This window comes from Malus sylvestris, chromosome 14, assembly GCF_916048215.2.
Source record: "Malus sylvestris chromosome 14, drMalSylv7.2, whole genome shotgun sequence".
Classification (NCBI taxonomy): domain Eukaryota; kingdom Viridiplantae; phylum Streptophyta; class Magnoliopsida; order Rosales; family Rosaceae; genus Malus; species Malus sylvestris.
This window is the reverse complement of record NC_062273.1, coordinates 24,028,667-24,055,885: the sequence shown is the minus strand read 5'-3', so window position 1 is coordinate 24,055,885 and position 27,219 is coordinate 24,028,667. Positions and strand designations below refer to the sequence as shown.

The following is a 27,219-nucleotide window of genomic DNA, read 5'->3' as shown; positions in this document are numbered from 1 at the left end:
TGGAGAGTGACTGGTCTCGAGTCATTGGTGTGATTGACACCAAGACAAGCATGTAGGTGCTCAATAGCGAATGAGTCCACTAAACACAATCAACGAGGAGTCCTCATACTCATGTCACATGAGAACTCATGGTTGGGATAATGCAAAGTAGTCCTTTGACCTGAGGCATCATAGTTGTTTTGTGGTTAAGTCCTTGATCTTTGACTATGTCAAAGTCAATCCATTCGAGGGTGTCCACGGCATAGTTGGGGTTAAGCCACTTAGCCATGGAGGCGAGTGAATGCGCAACAAGGGATCTCTAACCTTCAAACTGTTTGAGGAAGAATACTCTATGATATGATTAAGAATCTCTGGCCAGAGTATGAATGAGATTTAGGAAGTCATTCCAAATCACATTCAAGGTAATCATATAAGTAAATGAATCACATTGGATAGTAGACATGATTAAACTATCAATCCAAACAATGTGGTCAAGAGTATTGTATTAGAGAAAGACCGTATTGCATTGTAATCCTAAACTGAATAGGTTCTCCACCTCTTCTGATTAGCTTAGGTAACCATGACATACTGCTAGGTGTCACTCATGGTTTGTGGAAGCCCTAAACGTGTATAATCACTAAAGGGAGAATTGAAAGTAAGTTTCAATTCACAATCGATTTGAAAGAGTTCTAATCGCCCACTGCCTCGCTAAAAGGAACCTAATGGATCGTACACCGTGTAAGGTAGAGATTGAAGAAACAATGGAGATGAGTAAGAATAATTAAATTGTTTAATTATTTATGACAAGGATTAATTAATATGTTAATTAATCAAACGAATAAAGTTAGTTAAAGACCTCGGGTTAGTTTTGGGCCTCAAGGCCCAATGGGCTTCGAACGTCAAGCCCATTGACTTAAGTTGTATGACAACTTAATGACTAATAATTCACAAAGGCCCAAATAGCCCAATAAAACCCTATGGCCGGCCATATTGATAAAGGAGTGGGTTTTGGACTTATTACAAGTTTGCCACTCCAATGAATGTAGGTATAAATATGACTTTATAGCCAAAATTCATTTAGGGTTTCTTTTGGGAGAAAAGATGAGAACAAAAGCTCTCTTTACTCTCTAAGAGGCCGGCCACCCTAGAGGAACATAGCTAGCAATCTTACTTCCTCTAGGTCACTCATTTCTTCATCAATCCTTCCTTGGTGTGGAGACTTAGAGGTTCTCAACTTTGAGAACTTGGAGAAACCAATTCTTCCATCCAAATCCATGGAGCTAAAAAGCAAGGAATGAAGGCCCTATCTCTTGGGTGATTATCCTTTGCTTATGCAAAGAGGAATCAACAAAGGTATAAATTTTTCAACTCACTTTGTTTTGAGTTGAGTCTTGGTTCACCTAACTACTAGGCTTTGAATTTAATGGGTAATGTTTTGTTTTGAGTGCATGCAAGCATGATTCCGCCTTTAATTTGTTAATTGCATGCTATAGATGTTGCTCAAATGAACATGTTTTTCACAAAATTTCCTTCATACTGGCAGGGGCCGCCTTGGTCGACTGAAGGCAAACCATGGGAGCACCATGGAAAGGGAGTCGATGAGGGAGAGCTTCTGGAGCTTGGTGGTGAAGTTGGAGTCACAACACTTGGCGCAGATAGCGAAGCCGAGTCGGCCTCTGTGGTCTGATACTTGGTCTCCATTGTGAAGTCACGACCCAGGATTATGGAAGTACCTAGTTTGTGGCTGCAGTATACTAATATGAGGGGGAGAGAGAAAGAGAGATACAAAGAGAAAGGTTCTGTCTCGGTGGATTTGCAGATCTGGGTCCTTACCTCCCCCAAATATCCGGGTCCTCCTCTACCATTCTGTAGGTGTTTGGTTTCTTGGATTTTGCAGATTTTGCAAATCCACGGCTGATAGGAGCATATTTATGCGCCTTAGTTAGCTAGTTCTTATACATTTATGTTGTGTTTTCTTAGTTAAGTTAGTCTTTTAAGCTATTTTCATGTGTTTTCAGGTTTTAAGGGCAAAGTAAGCAAAAAGATGCAAATTGGAGCATTTTGAAGCAATATTGAGCTAGAATGGAGCTCATGCATGTGGTGCACAAAGAATGGACGAATTTGAAGGATTGAAGAAGCTAGGAATGTGTTTCAAAGTTGAAGAATTGAAGATGCAAAGTTTCCTAATTGAAGTAGGAAAGTGCTTAATTGAAGATGAAATCCTAGTCAACAATGGATTCCTAGTTGAAGAATGATTCCTAGTTGAAGTTGGATTTCTAGAAGATTGAAGATTCCTACTCAAACAAGGTTTCCTACTTGAAGAAGGGAAGTTAAAGCCAAATAATCAGCTCAAGTGAAGAAACCTTATCCAAAACATTATCCATAACCTTATCCTATCCTATCTTATCCTAATCCTAATCTACCTATATTTCAGCTACAAAAGGGATTTCTTTTCCTATTTGGAGACTTAAATCCTAATTTCTAGAAGCCTTATCCCTTCCTACAAAGGTGCCACACCTTATCCCTTGTTTTTCTATAAATCAGCCACAAAACAACCTTTCTAGAAGGCCTTATCCCTTGTCCTACAAAAGTGACGCCCCAAACCTTTCTAGAACTTCTAGAAACCTGATTATTCCTTTCCCCCTTGGTTTCTAAAAGCCTTAGCCTTTTCCTTCAAGGATTGTGTGTTATTATCCTATACAAATTAGGCCTTTAAATCCTTTTCCTTTGCTACATAGGGGCTGCGAATTTCAGCCTATAAATACCATCCTTTGCTGCACCATTTAGTCACCACCCTCTACCATATTTTCACTACACCATTCACCCAAACATCCCTCTTGTGCCGTGAGTTTGCAAAGGAGAAGGAAGGAGACTCTTGGAGCCGTGCATGCCATTCAAGGAGCTTGGATTGTTGGAGCGTTTCTAGGTGTTTTCTATCTTTATGTCAATGTTTAAATTTATTTATCTTTGTTTATTTGCGAACATGAGGAACTAATTTCTTTATAGTTAGAGGGGAATTCAAAGCCATGATCATATGTTTTATATGACTTGATTTCCTCCAGTTATGATTTCATAAATCGTGAATGTGGTTTACTTATCTATTTGATTGATAACATGTTTATGTATGTTGATTGAGGGTCGACACTTAGTTTGCATGCATGAATTTGATGCTAGAGTATAAGGGAATTTCACCTAATCGTTATTAACTTATATTCATAAGTAGTAAAAGTCGCTAGTCACGATTGTGTTAAGTAAATCCTTGGCAAAAGTAACATGCGTATTCCATAGTTATGAATGCCTCGTCAATGCTTATGATTTCCATTGAACTTAATGATCTTTGATATGTGTCTCTATCATGCGTATTCGATAGTTAGGGTCCTTGATAAGAATAATTTGGTTGTAATGCGTATTCCATTCAATTCAATGAATCTAGGGAAATCTGAGAATTAATTGGTGCAATCTAGTTAATTTGGGGCATTGTCATTCATGGTTTGTTGAAAGAGTAACTGGAAATCGAGTTGTATGCATATGTTTCATGTGTGGAGAAGGAACCCTCTAACTAGCCTTTCACCATTCTATTTCATCAATTTCGTGAGTCTTTAAGTTTGTTTACAAAGTTTATGTTTTAACTTTCAATTTCGTCAAAACCAAACCCCTTGCTTTTAAGTCTTGTTTTTAGAGTCAAAACCTGTTTTCTTTTGATCTTTTGAGTCTTTTAAGTTCTATTTTCGTCCAAATCACTTAGTAGGTCTAGAATTGAGTCTTTTTTATTGTTTCTTGCTGTTTTGAGTGTTTTGAGTTAGTTTTGAGTCTATAGAGTCTAGTTTAGTGTTTTTGAGTCTTATTTGTGTTGATTAGCATCCCTAGTTAATCCCCGGTCTAGAACGATCCCTACTTGCATCATTACTACAATTGTCATCAATAGGGTTTAATTTGTATGTCAACTTAATTTTCACATCAACGGCGGAGGTAAAAAATGAAAGAGAACCAACACAGCTTTTCGTGTCGTTTCCCACAGACGGCGCCAAATGTTGATGCAAAAAACCAGAGGTCTTGGAAAAACGTAAATCCGACCGTAAATCTGCAAGAAATGTAAATAACACAAGATGTATCGTGGTTCACCCCAATATTTGGGCTACGTCCACATTGATATTTGTATTTCTCTGTTTGTGAGGGAGAGAGATGGAGAGAGCTTCTGAGGGTGAGAGAGCCCTTCCATGGCCTAAGAATTGGCTTCTGAGGGTGAGAGTAAGGCCTCTCCAATTGTGAGGGTGAGGAGTCCCTTTTATAGAATTAGGGCTCCTTACTTATTACATATTTGCTCATTCCTTTATTACATAATTACATTTGAGTCCCTCAAGTATTTATACGAGATCTAAATAAGGAAGCCCTAAGTATGGTATAAACATGGGACTTCGCCCTCCACACAACTTTCCAGCCCTTTTTTGAATACTGGGCATATGGCTCTTTTTTATTTATGTTTTTTTTTTACCCTCTGATGGGGTTATACGGATATCTGCGAAAGATAAGAAAAATAAATTACATCATTCAAAACAAAGGTTTCGACACAAAGCTTCGACACAAAAGCTTCGACAGTTGCTGATCGTTGGTACGTTGCTTTTGCTTTTGCTTTTCTTTTCTGTTTTGCTTTTGCTTTCGTTTTCTGCTTTGCTTTTACTTTCCCACCGCACTCTCTCTGTCTCTTCACCTGGCAGACAAAATGAATCATAATAATAGGAAGATTTTTTGCTTTTCTTCTTTTCTCTTTTCCATTTTCTTTTCACCTTTCTTTTCTGCTTTTCTCTCTGTCTCTGTTCTGAACTTTGGTCGTAAACTGCATTTTGGGAGGCTCAAAAGGGTACGCATCTGGCAATGCGATGTCGATCTGGAAAGTGTCGCCCTCCTAAGGAGTACCAAATGGGCCGGGAATTGTTCCGATTAAACGGGCAATAATGGTTTCGCTTTTGGGGATGACTTTGATGCCAGAGCACTCGATGTCTCTGCTGCATTCCTGAAGCTCCTTCTGAACCCTAGCGAAGTTTACCATCTTTGTTGCTTTTCTTGTACAATGTGGATCCAGTTTGTGAAGGTAATAACTCCGGTGTCGGAGAATGCGAGGTAGGAGTGAGGTGATTTGTCCATGACAAGGTGGGCGAGTGAAACGAGATTCTTAACCGTGGTTAATCCCAAAGCGGCGCCGCATCCTGGATTCCATCTCAACTGTCCCTTTCGCAGTGAGAGTTGATGCACGGCCAGAGTTGAAGAAAGGATCGGTTTCTAATTCCCTAACGACAAGCTTGACAACATCAATGGCGGCTAGATCGGAGCGAAGAGCAGAGATGCCGAGATTGAGGCAGCGGGTGAAGAGTTTTTTGGCCTGCTCTTGACGCTCCATGGCAGCGCGGGTTCCCAGTCATTGGGATTAGCAATGACGACATCCGTGTGACAGCCAATGAAGGACAAGATCTTCCCAAGAACAATTCCCGGGTACTCTACAATAACGTTGCTATCGAGGCCTTTGGTTCATAATCACCCTTTTCTCAATTAATCACATTAACTAAGAAAGCAACTTAAACAATTGGTTTTTGGATCCATAGAATTGATTTAAATGGAACTAAATGAAATGAAAATCCAATTCTCATTAAAGAGACAAAACAATTTTGTTCTCATTTTATTTGGGCCAAAAGGAAACTATGACCACAACAATTGGGCCATAATGCAAATACAAAAACTTTTGGGGTCACTTTGTAAAAACACTAGTCCACAACTTCATGTAATTACAACTAGATCTCAAAATTTCATTAATGTAAAAACATCATTAAAGGATCAAAACAATTTGTCCTTTTGCGTTTTAGGGCCTTAACGTAAAAACGTAAACTTTTGGGCCAAAATGCAAAAAAACAAAATTTTCACAACTTTATGTAATTGCACAAAAGGCCCCAAAAGTACCCCACTTGTTGGGGTGGCCGGCCATGGAGGGTGTGAACAAGTGTGAAAGGGTTTTAGTGCATGCATGTGCAATATGCAAGTTGATTTTGGTGGGTGAGGTAAAGGTGAAGTTGATTGTTTGTAAGAAAATGTTTTGTAAAACATTAATTAGTTTAGACAAACATTAAAGCCAATTTTAATGCTTCACCAATATCTATCACCCATCAAAATTAAACCAAAACTTTATGAAAAACATAAAACTTTTGAATCAAAACTTCAAACCTTTTTGTTCTTGGCAAGAACTTCAAGAACATTTGAAGAACACCATGAAAACTCATAATAGCCCCATGGATGTTTTCATTCACCAAAACTCAATTTTTCACCTCTCAAAAGAGGGCTAATATCCTAGGGTACTTAGGGGTTCCAAAAGTCACCTTAAAACCATTTTAACAAGACAAACATGAACCCAAAAAGTCACCCTAAGGATTTGGCCGAATTTCCCAAAACTCATGGCACCAAATTTTAGTTCCAATATTCATGCTTATATGAAATACATCTACAACATTTGAGATGCTAAATTTTCTAGCAAAATTTATATATTCAAAAGCAAGAACAAAGCTTGTAACATTTACAACATTTAAATCACAAAATATGAACATCACAAAACCCAAAAGGATTCACCACACACTAGGCCTAGGCTCTGATACCACTTGAAGGAAAAATTTTGTCCTAGCTAAGAACAAGTATGAACATTTGAATACACATGCAAGCTATTAACACTTTAAAGTAGGCATGCATCCAAAAACAATTCATAAAACCCATGACTTTCAAAGCCTAGTATATGGTGAACCAAAATAAACTCTTTAACTACATTAAAGAGAAGTAAAGATTTAGTGATTCTTTACCCTTGAAGCTCATCCTTGATTACACAAGGGATTCACCCAAGTGGAGGGCCTTCAAGTCACCTCCAAGCTTCTTGAATCCTCCTTGTGTTTTCCTCCCTTTAGTGCTCCTTTGATGATTTGAGGAAAAATGATTTGTTCTCCAAAACACCAAAAGCTTGATGTCTCTAAGTCTCTTCACCAAGGTTGTATCTTGTGAAGATGATATGGATGACTAAGGAAAGAAAAGATTGCTAGATGTCCCTCCCCTTAGTGGCCGGCCTCCTTAGAAGAAAATGGAGAAAATGTTTCACCCAATTTCAACAAGAAGAACCCTAATTAGAAAATAGCTATAAAGTTGCTTTTATAACCTTTTCTTTGGTGAGTGGCAAACTTGTAATTAAGCAAACTTTGCCCATCCACCCTAATGGCCGGCCATCCTTTGTTATTGGGCTAATTTGCCCATTTTGTTTTAGTTGTCATACAACTTAAACATAATGGGCCTTGTGGACCAAAACGCTTTTGGGCCCCGAAACCCAAAACCAACATATAAGCCCAATACGAACCTTTCGTATAATTAATTAACTAATTAATTAATCTTTACCATTCTTCAATTAAACCATTTAATTGCTTATCCATTTCATTTGATTTCTTCACATACATCCTTAATCGGTGTACGATCCATTAGGTTCCAATTAGCGAGGCAGTGGGCGATGTTACTCTTAACGATCGATTGTGAATTGAAACCACATTTCAATTTTCCCTTTTGTTGATTAGTGTTTGCCAACCATTAGGGCTTCCACAAACCATGAGTGACGCTTAGCAGCATATCATGGTTACCCAAGCTAAGTAGAATTGGTTGGAGAACCTATCCAGTTACAACTACAATGCAATACGGTCCTTCTCTAATACAATACTCTTAATCACATTGTTTAAGTGATAGTTTGTTTCATGTCTACTATCCAATGTGATACTTTCCTATATGATTCCCTTGAATATGATTTGGAACAAACTTCCTAAGTCATATTCATTTGCTTTGGCCAAAGACTTTAGAATCATATCTTATAGTATTCTCCCTCCACCATGGAAGGTTAGAGATCCCTTGTTGTGCATTCATATGCCTACATGATTAGATAGCTTGACCCCAACAATGCCGTGGACACTCCAAAGGAATGCCGTTGACAGGATCAAAGATCAAGGACCTAACCATTAGACATCGATGATGTCTCAGGTCAAAGGACTACTTTGCATATTGCAACTTTAGAGTTCATACATGACATGTATGTTCGAACTCTCTTTTGATCATAGTTCAGTGTACTCGATTACTCTTTCGAGCACCTATGTGTTTGTCTTAGTGTCCAACACCAAATGACTTGAGACTAGTCATACTCACGCTTGAGTCAACATAACACATACTAACCTTAGCGGATTGTCAATGCCCAATTGGCAATCCTATGGCTAGGAACGTTTTAGGAATGAACATAAGAGAAAGGTCTCGATAATCTAACTTACTTAGATCACTTATCTCTTAGAACAAATACATTCCTTGGATTCTCTTATTGCTTAAACACATGATACAATAAATAGTGATTAACAATAAGATTTGCCCTTCATTAAACATATAAAAGTTTAATACATTAAGTATTCCAAAAAGCTATTACATCAAATGAGTGGCTTTGTGGGCATACTTCCAACAATCTCCCACTTGCACTCAAAGCCACCTTCCCATGTATCTAATACCCATCTTTTCCATATGACGGTCAAGCTGGATCTGAGACATTGGCTTTGTCAGTGGATCTGCTACGTTATCGGCTGAAGCAACTTTGAGGATGTTGATTTTCCCCTCGGCAGCATATCTTCTAATGATATTGAAGCGTCTGTCAATATGCTTGTTCTTTTGATGTGCCCTGGGTTCCTTGGCTTGAGCTATCGCCCCACTATTATCACAGTACAAAGTTACTGGTGATGTAATGGTTGGAACCACCCCAAGTTCAGTGATGAACTTCTTCATCCAGAACGCTTCTTTGCCGGCTTCAGCTGCAGCGACATATTCAGCCTCTGTCGTGGAATCAGCAATTACACTTTGCTTCTTGCTTTTCCAACTAACAGCCCCACCATTCAGAGTGAATACATATCCGGAGTTGGAACTTCTATCATCGACGTCAGATTGGAAATCTGCGTCTGTATAGCCTTCCACTCGCAACTCTGATGCTCCTTCATACACGAGGAACATGTCCTTAGTTCTTCTTAAGTACTTAAGGACCGTCTTGACAGCTCCCCAGTGTTCTGATCCTGGGTTAGATTGATATCGACTAGTAATGCTCACAGCATATGCAATATCTGGCCTTGTGCATATCATGGCATACATGAGACTTCCTATGGCTGAAGCATAAGGAATACAACTCATTTGCCGTATCTCTTCAGGAGTTTTAGGTTCCATGGATTTAGAAAGGTGAATTCCATGTCCAACAGGAAGAAAACCTTTCTTAGATTGTTCCATCTGGAACCTACTTAGCACCTTATCAATGTACATAGATTGGGATAATCCAATTAATTTTCTGGATCTATCACGATAGAGCTTTATCCCAAGTACATAAGATGCATCTCCCAAATCTTTCATGTGGAAGGTTTTGGACAACCACACTTTTACAGAAGAAAGTACTGCAGTGTCATTCCCGAATAGTAATATGTCATCTACATATAACACTAGGAATACAACTGCATCCCTAACGACCTTTTGATAAACACAATTGTCGTCTTCGTTTTGAGTAAAACCAAACGTTTTGATCTCATTGTCGAAACGAATGTTCCAGCTCCTGGAGGCTTGCTTAAGTCCATAAATGGACCTTTGAAGCTTGCATACCTTAGTCTTTTCAGACTTGGACACGAAACCCTCGGGTTGAGTCATATAGAGCTCTTCCTCTAGGTAGCCGTTCAGAAAGGCCGTCTTCACGTCCATTTGCCATATCTCATAATCATGGTACGCAGCTATCGCAAGCAAAATCCGAATGGACTTAATCATGGCTACAGGAGAGAAAGTTTCTTCATAGTCAATCCCTTCTCTTTGCCTGTAACCCTTGGCTACTAGTCTAGCCTTAAGAGTCTCCACGTTCCCATCAACGCCTATCTTCCTCTTGAAGACCCATTTGTTTCCAACAGGTACAATACCTTCTGGAGGGTCTACAAGAGTCCAGACCAGATTTTGATACATGGAATCCATCTCGGATTTCATGGCCTCTTGCCATCTCTTTGAATCAATGTCGGACATTGCTTCAGTGTAGTCTCTAGGGTCCTCCTTTGTTTCAGTGTCACCTAGAAGGTACAATTCATCAAAGTCATTGTCTAAGCCATACCTCTTAGGTGGCTTACTAACCCGTTCAGATCTACGTGGAGCTAGGGGTTCAGGAACAGGGTTGTCAACTTGTCGAGTGCTTGTTTGTGGTTCATCATTAATCTCATTAATTTCTTTCAATTCTATCTTGCTAGTTCCTTTAAGAACGAATTCATCTTCCATGAATATAGCAGTTCTGGCGACAAAGACTTTCTGGTCGTCAGGGTGATAGAATTCGTATCCATAAGTCTGTTTAGGATACCCCACAAAATAGCATTTAACGGATCTCGCTTCAAGCTTTCCAGCATCTTGTTTCTTAACATATGCTGGACAACCCCAAATCTTAAGATGTTTAAGACTTGGCTTCTTCCCATACCATATCTCATATGGTGTTTGTGGAACAGATTTAGAGGGCACTGCATTTAGCAAATAAGCTGCTATGTGTAGTGCAAATCCCCAGAATGATATTGGTAGATCAGCGGAACTCATCATAGAACGAACCATGTTCATCAAGGTTCGGTTTCTCCTCTCAGAAACTCCGTTATGTTGAGGAGTTCCTGGTGGAGTCCACTGTAATACAATTCCACACTCTTTGAGATAATCTAGGAACTCATTACTCAGATATTCACCGCCTCGATCCGATCTTAGGGTCTTTATCTGTTTCCCAGTTTGCTTCTCAACTTCATTCTTGAATTCTTTGAACCTTTCAAAAGATTCTGACTTGTACTTCATAAGATACACATAGCCAAACCGAGAGTGATCGTCGGTGAATGTGATATAGTAGGAGAAGCCTCCTCTCGACGTAGTAGACATAGGTCCACAAACGTCAGTGTGGATTAACCCTAGAATTTCAGTGGCACGCTCTCCTTTTCCAGTAAATGGAGATTTGGTCATCTTCCCTTTTAAGCAACATTCACAAGTACCCATCCGGTCATTACCTAATGGGCAGATATATCCGTCTTTCGACATCTTGCGAATCTTATCAAGGTTCACATGTCCAAGTTTAAGATGCCACATCTTTTCTTGGTTAACTTCTTCTCTAGCCCTTTTGGGTTTTGAGGTATTCCCGTTTTCAATACAGTGCGTCCCACTATTCGTCTCTAGGTGAAAAAGTCCCTCTATCATATTACCATGAGAGATAATACGACCGTTCAAGTATAAAGTGCAACTCATTTTGTCAAACAATACTGAGTGCCCATCTTGTAAAAGCTTAGAGATAGAAATCAAATTCTTTATACATGAAGGAAAATATAAACAATTTTTAAGTTCCAGGACTTCCCCAGAGAGTAGGTTAAGCATGTAGGTGCCTATTGCTTTTGCAGAGATTTTAGTGCCGTTCCCAACTCACACAACCATCTCCCCATTGCGCAGTGACCTGCTCCCTGCTAGTCCCTGCAACGTATTGCAAATATGTTGACTAGCGCCTGAATCAAATATCCAGGAATTGGAGCTCACTGTAAAAGCACTCTCTATGACAGAAATAGTCTCTTCAAAAGTTCGTGTCATAAGGCTCGCAATGCGCACCCTGTATTTCCTTTTCCAACGTTCATCCTTTCCACAATGAAAGCATGTTCCTTTGGATTTCTTTGCCTTCTTCTTATGCAACCTTTTCCTTGTGTTTGCATTCTCACTCCCACTGTCCCTTTTGAAACCTTTTTCAAATTTACAGCACATGTCAATCATCTCTTTCAAAGAATGATCGAATCTATTCACTTTATAGTTTACAATAAACTTAGTGAAATCATCCGAGAGAGATGCAAGGAAAAAGTCTTGGGCCATTTTCCCATCGATGGAAGTTCCTAAACTTTTAAGATCTCTAAATATCTTTTCCACCTTTTGTCCATGTTTATGAACTGATGCCCCCTTTGCCATCTTGGCATTCATTAGACTACAAACATTTGAGAATCGTACATTACTAGTCTCAATGTCATGCATCTTATGCAAACTTTCAACCATGGCACAAGAAGTGTCCATGTGCTTATGTAGCTTCATAAGCTCCTCACTAAGTGAAGTAAGGATTAAGCATTTGGCTTGTAAGTCATCCTCATAGTGTCTAACATAATTTTGACACTCCTCCTTTGAAGCTAGTTTCGTAGGAGGTACATGAGGAGGGGATTGCTTAAGCACATACAATATGTCTTTCACCTTTGAGACATTCTCAATATGGCGATACCAAGCAAGGAAACGTTGGCCCTTAAGGCCACTTTTGTCAAGTATAATGGTGGGTATAATTTTAGGCATGTCGTTCACTACATAACATAACAGAAATCGTATTAGATTGTTTGTTTAAAACTATTTGATTGGGTCTTTGAATCAAATAGTACCACCCACTATTTTTGGCAAATTCCACATCCCTCAATAGAATTCGAGAGTTATATTGAACTCTTAACGGGTTATGGGAGACTCACCATTACCAAGCCCACCTCAGAATTATATCATGTTGGTTAGCAAAAATAATGATGAGAGAATAACGCATTATTCATTTACAACTCTTGTAATTACCCATCTTGTTTGGCCTCTAGAGAATGATTACCTCAGAATTATATCATGTTGGCACCATTGCACTTAGTTAAGTCATTCCCACCATGCTTAGTTTATGTAGAGGTTCAAGCACAACCTCAGAATTATATCATGTTGGTCATACTCGTTGTCTACACTCACCTCATCATATGTTTATGGGTTCCTCCTGGATGTAAGCACATACTTTGTACTTCCCCATTATAGGGTGAAGTCGGTGCATGAGTCACAAACGATTGGATCCCACCACGGTGGAAGGCCTACGAAGAGATGTTCAAAGCATCTCTCGCTTATCAACTTAATATTCGTTTTGAGGGAGTAGTTTTGGGCTACATCAAAACATTTTAATCATATTAAAAGAACTTGGGCCTATCACAACCATTGGTCCAAGTTAATATGATTTAGTAGTTTATAATACTCCCACTATTTCGAATAAACAAGCGAGACTATATAGAACTACTAACGAATGCATTGCATCCTCATATGGACTATATAGTCATATTAGGTTTTAGGATGATTATGAACCGATTAATTTGATCCAACACGAGCCTTGTGTTGGACCTTGGGTTTAAGGTAGATAGTTGTTGATTTTAGTTACGCGTTTAATCTAATTAAACCGTTATTTCCTATTGGGCGTTGGACCCAACTATTCCATTTTGCATACATATAAACAAAAAGGAATACATGAAATAATAATAAGGGCTTATGCCCTTTTACAACACAAATCAAATGATGGACTTATGTCCATTTACAACAACTTGAATTAATCAAATTACATTCAAATCTACACTACCAAAACCCAAACATTCATAATGTAAAGCGGCCAATCACATAGCTCAATTATCGAGGCCTTTGGTTCATAATCACCCTTTTCTCAATTAATCACATTAACTAAGAAAGCAACTTAAACAATTGATTTTTGGATCCATAGAATTGATTTAAATGGAACTAAATGAAATGAAAATCCAATTCTCATTAAAGAGACAAAACAATTTTGTTCTCATTTTATTTGGGCCAAAAGGAAACTATGACCACAACAATTGGGCCATAATGCAAATACAAAAACTTTTGGGGTCACTTTGTAAAAACACTAGTCCACAACTTCATGTAATTACAACTAGATCTCAAAATTTCATTAATGTAAAAACATCATTAAAGGATCAAAACAATTTGTCCTTTAGCGTTTTAGGGCCTTAACGTAAAAACGTAAACTTTTGGGCCAAAATGCAAAAAAACAAAATTTTCACAACTTTATGTAATTGCACAAAAGGCCCCAAAAGTACCCCACTTGTTGGGGTGGCCGGCCATGGAGGGTGTGAACAAGTGTGAAAGGGTTTTAGTGCATGCATGTGCAATATGCAAGTTGATTTTGGTGGGTGAGGTAAAGGTGAAGTTGATTGTTTGTAAGAAAATGTTTTGTAAAACATTAATTAGTTTAGACAAACATTAAAGCCAATTTTAATGCTTCACCAATATCTATCACCCATCAAAATTAAACCAAAACTTTATGAAAAACATAAAACTTTTGAATCAAAACTTCAAACCTTTTTGTTCTTGGCAAGAACTTCAAGAACATTTGAAGAACACCATGAAAACTCATAATAGCCCCATGGATGTTTTCATTCACCAAAACTCAATTTTTCACCTCTCAAAAGAGGGCTAATATCCTAGGGTACTTAGGGGTTCCAAAAGTCACCTTAAAACCATTTTAACAAGACAAACATGAACCCAAAAAGTCACCCTAAGGATTTGGCCGAATTTCCCAAAACTCATGGCACCAAATTTTAGTTCCAATATTCATGCTTATATGAAATACATCTACAACATTTGAGATGCTAAATTTTCTAGCAAAATTTATATATTCAAAAGCAAGAACAAAGCTTGTAACATTTACAACATTTAAATCACAAAATATGAACATCACAAAACCCAAAAGGATTCACCACACACTAGGCCTAGGCTCTGATACCACTTGAAGGAAAAATTTTGTCCTAGCTAAGAACAAGTATGAACATTTGAATACACATGCAAGCTATTAACACTTTAAAGTAGGCATGCATCCAAAAACAATTCATAAAACCCATGACTTTCAAAGCCTAGTATATGGTGAACCAAAATAAACTCTTTAACTACATTAAAGAGAAGTAAAGATTTAGTGATTCTTTACCCTTGAAGCTCATCCTTGATTACACAAGGGATTCACCCAAGTGGAGGGCCTTCAAGTCACCTCCAAGCTTCTTGAATCCTCCTTGTGTTTTCCTCCCTTTAGTGCTCCTTTGATGATTTGAGGAAAAATGATTTGTTCTCCAAAACACCAAAAGCTTGATGTCTCTAAGTCTCTTCACCAAGGTTGTATCTTGTGAAGATGATATGGATGACTAAGGAAAGAAAAGATTGCTAGATGTCCCTCCCCTTAGTGGCCGGCCTCCTTAGAAGAAAATGGAGAAAATGTTTCACCCAATTTCAACAAGAAGAACCCTAATTAGAAAATAGCTATAAAGTTGCTTTTATAACCTTTTCTTTGGTGAGTGGCAAACTTGTAATTAAGCAAACTTTGCCCATCCACCCTAATGGCCGGCCATCCTTTGTTATTGGGCTAATTTGCCCATTTTGTTTTAGTTGTCATACAACTTAAACATAATGGGCCTTGTGGACCAAAACGCTTTTGGGCCCCGAAACCCAAAACCAACATATAAGCCCAATACGAACCTTTCGTATAATTAATTAACTAATTAATTAATCTTTACCATTCTTCAATTAAACCATTTAATTGCTTATCCATTTCATTTGATTTCTTCACATACATCCTTAATCGGTGTACGATCCATTAGGTTCCAATTAGCGAGGCAGTGGGCGATGTTACTCTTAACGATCGATTGTGAATTGAAACCACATTTCAATTTTCCCTTTTGTTGATTAGTGTTTGCTAACCATTAGGGCTTCCACAAACCATGAGTGACGCTTAGCAGCATATCATGGTTACCCAAGCTAAGTAGAATTGGTTGGAGAACCTATCCAGTTACAACTACAATGCAATACGGTCCTTCTCTAATACAATACTCTTAATCACATTGTTTAAGTGATAGTTTGTTTCATGTCTACTATCCAATGTGATACTTTCCTATATGATTCCCTTGAATATGATTTGGAACAAACTTCCTAAGTCATATTCATTTGCTTTGGCCAAAGACTTTAGAATCATATCTTAGAGTATTCTCCCTCCACCATGGAAGGTTAGAGATCCCTTGTTGTGCATTCATATGCCTACATGATTAGATAGATTGACCCCAACAATGCCGTGGACACTCCAAAGGAATGCCGTTGACAGGATCAAAGATCAAGGACCTAACCATTAGACATCGATGATGCCTCAGGTCAAAGGACTACTTTGCATATTGCAACTTTAGAGTTCATACATGACATGTATGTTCGAACTCTCTTTTGATCGTAGTTCAGTGTACTCGATTACTCTTTCGAGCACCTATGTGTTTGTCTTAGTGTCCAACACCAAATGACTTGAGACTAGTCATACTCACGCTTGAGTCAACATAACACATACTAACCTTAGCGGATTGTCAATGCCCAATTGGCAATCCTATGGCTAGGAACGTTTTAGGAATGAACATAAGAGAAAGGTCTCGATAATCTAACTTACTTAGATCACTTATCTCTTAGAACAAATACATTCCTTGGATTCTCTTATTGCTTAAACACGTGATACAATAAATAGTGATTAACAATAAGATTTGCCCTTCATTAAACATATAAAAGTTTAATACATTAAGTATTCCAAAAAGCTATTACATCAAATGAGTGGCTTTGTGGGCATACTTCCAACAGTCCTTTTATAAAATAAGAGATCCTCACTTATTACATATTTGCCTCTTCCTTTATTACATAATTACATTTGAGTCCCATGAGTATTTATACGAGATCTAAATACAGAGGCCCTAAGTATGGTACAAACATTAATTTTATTGAAAAAAAAAGGGCATATATGCTACAAAAAAATAAGCCTCAATATGTGCATGTCAGTCCGCTACAGCTAGTTTCTAATACTCTTCTTTGGAGATGGCTGCTTCCATGAAATGCACCAGGCCAATTTCCCCATCATTCTTCGATAACAACTTGAGCAAATTCTCGGAGAATCCAATCAAAATAGTCATCATTGGTTGCGTCCATGGCAATCATATCTTCTCCGCTTCGAATTCAAGATCTGACGTAAACCAAACTAGAAACCACTATGGTGGCACCGCATCGCCATACCCCTTCTCCTCAAACTTCCTCTTTAGTTTCGCATAATCCTCTTCCCGTCAAGGATAAGCCCTGTGGAAAATGTCTTTCTTGCTGAACACAAACATCTTATTGATTATCTGTTCAGGCTACAAATTCTCCATTACCGCCACTTCCAGAATAAAATCAAAAACCTTTTTTTACATCAAGGTGGAAACAATCTTGGACTTGTCCGCTTTCACCTGCCCCAAATATGTCTCAAACTTGCAGGGTTATCCTTGACAAATTCCAATAAGGCTGACCTTCTCCAAGTGAATCAAAACGACCTCCTTTAAACGGTCTTCTATTTTTTCAGCGTAATTCACCTCATCAACAGCTTGATATTCCAGTTATATGATTCTTGGGTGAGAAACTTCCTAGCAATGCTTTAACGGAGCAAAGTGGCATTGATGCCTTCGGCCTCCATGAAGTTGGTGGAAAGGCAATAGTCTGCAACATTGCTTAACTAAGAGGACAAGCAGTACCGAACATCATCATCAATATCGGATTGCTTCAATTTCCCCTTCAATATTTCCATGTCAGACTTTCAAGTGTTCCACTTAAACTTCAGTAACCCTATCATATAACAACTTATACATAATTTGGGTCAAGCTTGTACCTCTCAATAGCCATCTTGGCCATTTCTGCTTGGGTTTCTCTTGACTACTGCAACTACCAGCATCAACCTCTTCTTCCTCCTCCCTTGACACGCCCCAATCCCAATATCCCCAACATACTAGGATGGGCACATATTGGCTGTCACCCGAGGGTGACGAAACCATTTTAAACATGCATACGAATTAAAATATGTAATTGGAAAGAGATATACTAATGCAGAATCGTATTCAGAGCATACAACTAAGGAAAAATAATGTGAAAGAATTATTATAGAAAGGTACGAACCAAGGAATGAAATGCACAAGAAAGAGGCTCGAAAATGCCTAAGCGGAAGTGCCCTAACCCCGAGATCGTGTGCATTGACTCTAACTCTTGAGGGGGCGCAAAACAGAAAAGGTGAATGGACCAAAGTTTATAATAAAAGTACTAAAAGTAGAAAATCGTTTTCTTTATGAACACACTAACTCCCTATTTTGAAAACACATATATAGTACTACATAGTAAGTTTTCTGAAAACCCTAGCATGCCATGAAATCATTCGTAAAACAAGTACGAGTAAAACCATGCTCAATAACGATCATCGCCAGAAGGCAAATCCATGAATCTCATCAATATTGTACTCTTTAGGGGTATCATAGTCACCAAAGGCAGTACATGTCCATCACTCGAAGGTGAAGTTGTACGACACTTGGTTACGCCAGTGAAGAAACATGGTAGGCCCCATCACCCAATGGTAAATCTATACGACTCTGGGTTACGCCGGAGAAAAAAATCTATACATCACACACCGACACTAGTGAAGCTATCCGACATTGCTTTCGGAAGTGAAGCTTGGGGTATAACATATATCATATCTCACTTTTCCTCATCAATTGTGTCCTATGGCCATAGACATCTATACCAGTGTTGTGTGGATGTGCTGTATGATAATCCGCTAGATAAGCACCAAAAACATACCTTTAAAATCTCATATCAAATCATTGGAGCTCAAAAGCTCAAACCTCGTCTCATAAATCCATAGTAACTCATATTCGTAAATCCATGGAATCTCATATTCGTAAACCCGCAAAATAAATCATATTCGAAATCCATAGAAATTCATATGCGAAATTCCAATATTTCATAACCTTTAGTAAAACTTAAATTGGATAAATCATAAATATTCCGTAAAAGTAATTTAAAGAATTCATAAATTCTCCATAAAACATATTATAAAACATGCTCAATCATGAAATATGAAATGCATGCTAGGCTAATATTTTATAAAACATGTAAGTTAAGAAGGGGTCCACTCACAAATATTTTGTTGTTCGGGAACCGGTCAAGCTAGTGAGGATGACGTTGCTTCCCGCCAATGCACCTAAACACAATTAGGGACCATTTAGTAAAACTATATCTAAACGATAGAATTTGGGAAAACGGACGACGAATTCAGATCCAACACGTCGAATAACCTAAGGAGGGACCTCAAGATTCCCCCACGCACCGCCGCACGAACCGCCATGAGGCGGCAACCCGAAAGGCCACGTGCCACAACATGCGGCAGTTTTCGACAAACGGAACCCACAAATTCTGACCAACTCCAAAAATCACCAAATTTTACAGGAATGAAGATCTCAATGAGAGGAACAACTTTCATACATAAGCCGAAGTCCAATTCAGCCAGGAAGTGGCCTGAAAACGCCTTGATCTGTCGAAAACCTTAGATATGGGTACACTTTGATTCGACGGCAACACGACCTCCAACGCCTCGATCTTGGCTTAGGTTTTGTTCCTGGGGTTGAGATATTGTTTGACATAACTCACAGAAACAGTGGATCGCCGCCGTGGAGCTTCAGAGAAGATGAAGCTCGTTAGTCATGAAATCACCACTAACAATCGTCAAGTTTATATGGAAATTGAAGAGGGATGGTCGGTGAGTCTAGTGGTGGTGGTGAGTGACTCCAACTTGTCGGAAAATGGACCGAAGCGGTGACAGAATAAGCCTCCAGAAACCAGGTCGAAACCGGGTCAAAGGGATCCGGCCCTGGTTGGTTGTTTCTCCTATTTTCTCTTTTCCCTCATTTCTTTCCTCTCTTATTGGTTCACTCCCCACCTTCCTCTCTGATTGGTTAGCGCCCCTTCTTTTCTTTCCATCACAGCCACACACGTGGCATAACCTCATTACTCCAACAAAATCTGGAGCCTTCTAAATGATGGTTAAATGACCAATTCACCCCTATCTTTGTTGGCCTATAACTTCTTCGTTATAACACCAAATTACGTTCCATTTGCAACCACGCGTTTGTCACGCTGAGTACTATAAGAATATGTCAAGAAAACGGATCTTACCTGACACGACAATTCGGTCAACAAAAGTCAACACATTTTCCTCGAAGGGCATTTTTGTAATTTCACATTTTAAAATTATAAAATTCGAAATATTTGGGGACGGGTCGTTACATCCCTCCTCCTCTCTCGGCATTTTGGAAGGAAGTACAAAATCTGGATAGGATCAATAAAATACCTAAACGACAAGGTAATAGAAGAGATGTTTTGCAATAGGGTCTTGGGGTGGTTGTGGTGAAGCCAATACGCCGCCATGTCAAACACTTCTATAAGGTCTTTTCTGTATTGTAGGTGACAGATAACAAATGAAAAATGTTCATCCATAAATGACTTTGTGAGGATTTTGGGAATTCGTGAATCGTATCTGTTTATCGTACATCGTGAGATCAAAAATAATTTTAAATTTTTTTATTTAAAATTGAATACAAATAATGCCTGATGAAAATTGACCGCACGATTCACGAACGCCCAAGATCCTCACAAAGAGGATCAGGAGAGGATCCTATCAGCGTCTCACCACTCTGATTAGATGGTGACAAGTACAACTCTTCTATTAGATATTCATATGTATCCCAAAAGTATTTTTTTTAATCACATTTTTCATATCATATTTGTATCATTTTTCTAATAAAGATGAGACTCACATGATGCAAGAAGAAGCAAGGACAAGGGATAGATAACCTGGAATCACTCAACCAGGGGCAACGGAGCTCGGTCGACGTTACTAATCATGTATTCACTCATGATCAAACCAAATGCTTGATTTTAGAAGGAGAAACAACTCACTTCGATTGCACTAAGCAAATATGTTTTTTTAATAAAACAAGTCTCCTCTCCAAGGGCCTCTAATACATCAATATTTAAAGGAACTGATGATAAAGGAACATAAATAGACTACAACTTCTTAATGGAATTGGATCTTATCCGGATCCATTTTATGGGGATCTTAGGGATTCCCACATCTTAGTCATTCAACGTATATATTGTGGTCAGAAATTATTTGACTTTTTTATTTAAAATTAAACACAAATAGTATCTAATGAAAACTAACCGCACGATGTACGTTGAACGACTAGGATGTGAGGAATCCTAGGATCCCCACAAAGTGGATCCGGAGAGAATCTTCTTCCCTTCCTAATCAACTCTCTAAAAATGACTTAACAAGTTCCTATGTCATTAAATATAAATTAAAATGCCTTTATTACTTACATTTCCAATGTCAATGAGAAGATTTCAATTTGCTTTTCCTTAAGCCTTGGCTCCCGCATCATCACATATGTCGGTGGATCTTATCTCTGTTAGAGAAGTGATATAAACATAGTATACAAAATATGATAAATGTAGCAGTACTCTATATCCTGTCAGGTTTCATGCCAAGACGAAACCCCTAGAAGGAAAACAAACCCTTTATCATGTGCATAACATGTGCTTCCAAAGTTTCCCCACTAGCAAGTGGTTGATGAATGAAGAAATAACTGGGAAAGAACGGTCCCATCTAATCAAATTATTGGAAATGTTATTTTACTTAAATCCTAACTCAAGCTTTTTTGTTAAAAAAAAAACACAAACAAACAAACTCAAGCTTTATTTTCAGCATAATCTTGATGCAGGCATATCATCAGAAGCTGTCATGAAAAACCTCTTTGTTTAATTTATTTTTCTTAGAAAAAAAGTTAGCAAAATGATTATAGAGATCAATTTTATAAGCAATGTGAACAAGGCATGTGTCTTTAGTCGCACTTTGAGCCAAAAAAATTTTAAGGAAATTATTATTGACATTTTAAAATTTTCATTTTCATTCTAAACTATTTATATTTAAAAATAAAATACATTTGTGAGAAGTGCAAAATGTAATTTTTTGAGTGCCAATAACTATTCTTTTTTTAATACCATTATTTTACATATATCGTAAAAAATATATATATATTCATTCATCATAATCTCGACGAAAGAAAAGGAAAAAACAAAAAGTTACCCTTATTCCCCTAAATCCAATTCGATATGCCTCAAGTTCCTACTGTTGTGGAGATGATTGTTATTAGAAATGTCTCATTGCATTTTCGTCTTAACTAGGTTTACATTGAGACATTACATGATTATCATATTTAACCATCATTTCATTCTTAACCAAGTATATATGAAAAAAAAAAAAAAAAACACACACACATAAAAAAAAAAAAAGAAATTAGATGAATTTGAGATCTTAAGGATCAAATATTCACCAACAAGTCTTAACAACAATAATAGGTTTTTTTTTTCTTAAGAAATCTTCAGTTGTACGAGATAAATTTAATTGAATCAACTTAACAACAATACGATTTCAAGAACATCAAATAGCTAAATTTAAGTGCCACATAACACAACATAACATCCAATTGTTGACCAATTCAATATCCTAAGAACAAAAATCAAATACGAGATCTCAAATAATGAATCACTTAAACTACAAATCTATTGTACGAATTCAGGAAATGCATCCATCACATGTGCACAAAAAAGCAACCAAGTGAATTCGGTGGGCAACGCTACCAGCCAAAACACAAAAGGAAAAACACTGCAAGGAACCTTTTTTATCTAGAAGGAAACTACGTAGGAACCTTCACCAGTAAACTACGAACGCAAGTGTCGACCTGTCTGTCTATCATAGACTCAAAGACTTACACTCTTCAGTCGTTGCAAACTTGTAAGAACAACAAACGTTTGCCCAGTTACCACTTCAGCCCACAGACTTCTCCGCCCCCTGACTTACAACAACCTCGTCAACTCGGATATGTTCCAAAACATCATCTTCCTCTCGAAAAATGTCGGTCTGAGAGGTACCAATTCTTCTTCTTTTTCCTGCCATTTTTGTAATTTTTTTCAAGTCTTTTTTTCTTTTTATTTTTTTATTTTTTATTTTTATGATTTGGGTTTTTGTGTCTTTCTCTGAATTGGAATGTGGGTTGTGAAAAAGTTTGGATCTTGATTGATAATTATCATGAATTGGAACAAGAAATTGATTATTTGTTTATAGGGTGCTAAAAGATGTATTTGATTTGTTGCATTTTATTTTTGGCTTGAAATTGTGCTGATGTCTTCTGGTTTGTGTTCAATTTCACTAATTCAAATATGAAATCGTTTTAATTTTGACGGCATTATCGAATTCGGACCGATTCTTTGTCTGTGAATGAAGCTTGGAAATTGGAATGGATGGCCCTGGTTGTGTTAATTGTTTTGTTCAGTTTTCTTGAGATTATTTTAATTATAATTTTAATAATTCTGTTTCTTGGGTTATATGATAGGCTTTTTAGTAAAATAGTCTTTGAGATTGGCATAACTCCTCGCTTTGTTCCTTGACAATGAAAATCAATAGAAGTGGTTTTTGAATTTGTACACCGTAAATCATTTTGGTCATTCTGTGAAAAATTTGTCAATGTTCTCGTTAAATGGAGAGGTTGGTTTGACAAAAAATACCTTTAAAAAAGTGATCACGTAGTCGTCTAAGTGACAATTTAACGAGAATATTGATAGATTTTTCACGGAAAAATCAAAATGATTTACAATGGACAAACTCAGGAACCACGTTTATCGATTTTCATTGTCAGGGACAAAAACGAGGAGTTATGGGATCATTTTGAATAAAAAACCTTATATGATATGTTCATATTTGAATCAAACGGGATAATTGATTTAGTTAATTGGCTTTTTAGCCAAAATGGTCATTGAGATTTTCATAACACATAACTTTGGTCCCTGAGATTGTTCACCATCCATTATTTTGGTCCTTCCATTAAAAAAACTTCGTTAAGTGGTCTTGAGCTTTTTAATGGAAGGACCAAAATGATGGATGGTTGACAATCTCAAGGACTAAAGTTATGTGTTATGCAAATCTCAAAGACCAAAATTATGTGTTATGCAAATCTCACGGATCGAAGTTATGTGTTATACCCTCAACTTAATGGAGTTTTTTAACGGAATGACCAAAATAATGGATGGTGGACAATCTCAGGGACCACTTCTATTGATTTTAAATCTCAAGGACCAAAGTTATGTATTATGCAAATCTCAAAGAGCATTTTGACTAAAAAGCCTAGTTAATTTCCCGTAAAGTGATCTTTAGTGATTGTTAGATGAAAAGAACGAGCATTTCAAAGTGTGAACTCAATCGGAGGTTGATTTGTAACAATTATTAATTCATGTTTGTTGAATGTGCAGTGTTCTAGTAGAATAACTGATGGGTGGGAAGAGTTCAAAACGTTCAACTTCGAGACATCCTTCTTTTGGGACCGCATCACGTTCTTGGAGTCATCAGAGTTATCAAGAGGCACCATATGCACAGCCACCATTGATACCATCATATGCACCGCCAAGCCAAGACTACCGGCCACAGCAGTATTATGCACCTCCACCTCAAAGCCATGGCAGTGCTTGGCCAACAGGGTCAAATACGGGGTCGGGTACAAAGTTTGGGAGAATAAATGATGATTACAATAGCCTGGACCAGGTAAAATGCAAGATTTTATAGTAATTGAACTGATACAATTGCCGAACATTTCTTGAAAAGAAGTGCAGCCAATTTCTCTTGTCGTGGAGAACTTTCTTTTAGTCACAATGTACTCAATGGTTATACTGATGGCTTCTCTCTTTGAAGCAAATATAATGTGAAATCATTGTAACTGCTTATGTTACTTGAGTGATTATCATGACATTCTCACTTTTGTCTTTCGATAGGTCACAGATGCATTGGCGCGTGCTGGTCTTGAGTCATCCAATCTTATTGTTGGCATTGATTTCACAAAAAGCAACGAGTGGACAGGTTTTCCCTGGTCTCCGTGCTTAGAAGTCTTTTCTTAAGTTATAGTGAAACATTCTTGACTTACTTTTCTATCAGGTGCAAGGTCATTTCATCGGAAAAGCTTGCATCACATTGGAGAAGAGCAAAATCCCTATGAACAGGGAATAGCAATTATAGGGAAAACATTGTCTTCCTTTGATGAAGATAACTTGATTCCCTGTTTCGGATTTGGAGATGGTATTTCATCTAACAGTTGTCTTACTCTTCAGATTTAGCTTGTCGAGCTTTTGGCAATAGAGATTTTACATGATTTTTGTATATTTGCAGCATCTACCCATGACCAAGAAGTTTTCAGTTTCTACCCGGATGAGGGATCTTATTGCAATGGTTTTGAAGAAGTATTGAGACGATATAGAGAATTAGTCCCTCAGCTACGACTTGCCGGTTGCAATTTGTTTCACTTCCTTTTCCCTTTTATTTTCCTGGTTGGTTATTCGCTTATGGAGATTCATACCCTTTTTTCTTGTGGCAGGGCCCACATCCTTTGCCCCTATTATTGAAATGGGCATCACTATTGTTGAGCAAAGTGGCGGTCAGTACCATGTGTTGGTGATAATAGCTGATGGGCAGGTATATTGCTTCTCGTCTCTATCTTTTAGTTATACCGGTGTGAAAAATTCTGATCGAGCAGAAGTGATTTGCATAGCAATATGATTGTGCACTCAACTATTTTGTATAATGGAGACTACAAATTGTCACAGGTGACCAGAAGTGTTGATACCGGGCGTGGCCAGTTAAGCCCGCAGGAAAGGAAAACTGTTGAAGCAATTGTTAAAGCGAGGTAAATCTTAGAATGTTTGTTTCCTCGGTCTTATTCTTTTCACCAATAGATTTCATGATTTTCCTGTTATATTGTAGCGAGTATCCCTTATCAATTATACTAGTTGGAGTTGGAGATGGACCATGGGATATGATGAAAGAATTTGATGACAACATCCCTGCTCGGACCTTCGATAACTTTCAGGCAAGTATTTTTAGGGATAGAGGGTATCATCTTGATAGAGTATGTATGCCTTATTATCTATTATCTCTTCAAACTTTAATTGAAAGGTGCTGTTTTCTTTTGTCCTCTGTAGTTTGTGAATTTTACGGAAATTATGGCAAAGAATATGGACCGTTCAAGAAAAGAAGCAGAATTTGCTCTTGCAGCACTGATGGAAATACCTTCCCAGTATAAAGCAACACTAGAACTTAATATATTAGGGTAATAATCTAACTTAAGTCTAATGGGCTTTGAGGATTTGCTATTGCAGCTTTGGGTGACATAAGTTCATTTGCAAATCATCGTTTCGTTTCATTGCTTATACAGCGCCACAAGAGGGAAGGCTATAGATAGGGTACCTCTGCCCCCACCTCATTATGGTTCGTCTTCTTTTAGCTCCCCAAAAACTTCACGATCAAGTAGTTTTCGTCCAAGTGCACCTTCTAGGCAACGTGATGAGTTTGTTAGCACAGCACATCCTGCCGGTTCAACTTCTGACAATAATGTAATTGCCCTCTTTCTACTTCTTTTTATGAAGAGGCTTAATATGTTATGGCATGGACAGCAAAATCTCGTTAGTATGACAAGTTCAGACATATTTTTGTGATTCTTGCAGGTCTGTCCCATTTGCCTAACCGATCCAAAGAATATGGCATTTGGTTGTGGACATCAGGTAATGATTTATTCGTCTTTTACACCTTATGGAATTGGATGATAAAGTTTGAACAACGAATAACTGAGTTGGATATGAATATTGTTTGCAGACATGCTGTGACTGTGGACAAGATCTTGACTTATGTCCCATATGCAGAACCAGCATAATCACCCGAATAAAGCTCTATTAGATGTTGACATGAAATTTGGACCGCTGCAACTTCAACTCCAAGTTCATTTCCATTCCTTGCAATGTCTTCCATCAAGAGGAACTGAGTCCCTTGTACATATCTTCCCTTTTGCTGGATGAAGGATGTCGACATTTGGAGATATTGGTCGGACTTGGACGCCCACAGCTAGAATTGCTCCTATGGCGACTTCTGTGTTTGAATTTTTGTTTCATGTCATTGTTTTCGCGTCTACTTATTACCACTTTTGTCCAATTAAATTCAACATATAACTGGTTGTATGCCTCATATATGTACACAAGACATATTTTGTAATCAGTAAGCTTCTCCTTATCAGCTATGGCATGTCGTTTCGAGACCAACTGATGAATCGGCGTCATGTCGTTTCTATGTCCAACACAAACATAAAAATGACATGTCGTGCACCTACTGACGCTGGAATTTGGTACTTAAATTTCAATTTTTCTTGCTGGAGTTGCTGTAAATTAAAAAAAAAAAAACAATTACCTACATTTTGCCCAAGTTTGTGGTATCACCCAAAGGCTCACTCTTCATAAGCAATAAACATGGAGAATTCATAGGATAAGATGACTTATTTTCTGGGAAGACAAATACTTTCATGAGAAACTTTTGAGTGTGGTTGTCACTCTAGTTATGGTGTTTTTAATTCACGTGTTATGATATGAATAGATGAAAATGTTGGTGTT

The 27,219-nt window shown here is 37.8% G+C and overlaps 1 protein-coding gene across 1 annotated transcript; it reads left to right on the top strand.

The window, feature by feature from the left end:
• The first annotated feature begins 22,457 nt into the window (after positions 1–22,457).
• On the top strand, positions 22,458–26,874 carry LOC126600945 (E3 ubiquitin-protein ligase RGLG2-like). The gene is made up of 12 exons (XM_050267647.1): positions 22,458–22,670; positions 24,049–24,337; positions 24,565–24,649; positions 24,725–24,865; positions 24,956–25,072; positions 25,161–25,258; positions 25,390–25,469; positions 25,547–25,652; positions 25,765–25,892; positions 25,998–26,175; positions 26,287–26,343; positions 26,435–26,874. The coding sequence occupies exons 2-12, from the start codon at positions 24,068–24,070 to the stop codon at positions 26,513–26,515; spliced, it is 1,341 nt and encodes a 446-aa protein (XP_050123604.1). The 5' UTR covers positions 22,458–22,670; positions 24,049–24,067; the 3' UTR covers positions 26,516–26,874.
• The last annotated feature ends 345 nt before the right edge of the window (positions 26,875–27,219 follow it).

Bases quoted from the DNA above. Each gene is read 5' to 3' on its own strand.
- LOC126600945 (XM_050267647.1), top strand. From the start codon at position 24,068: ATGGGTGGGAAGAGTTCAAAACGTTCAACTTCGAGACATCCTTCTTTT. The intron at 25,073-25,160 runs GTTGCAATTTGT...TTCTTGTGGCAG, and splicing joins CCCTCAGCTACGACTTGCCG to GGCCCACATCCTTTGCCCCT. The intron at 26,344-26,434 runs GTAATGATTTAT...TATTGTTTGCAG, and splicing joins CATTTGGTTGTGGACATCAG to ACATGCTGTGACTGTGGACA.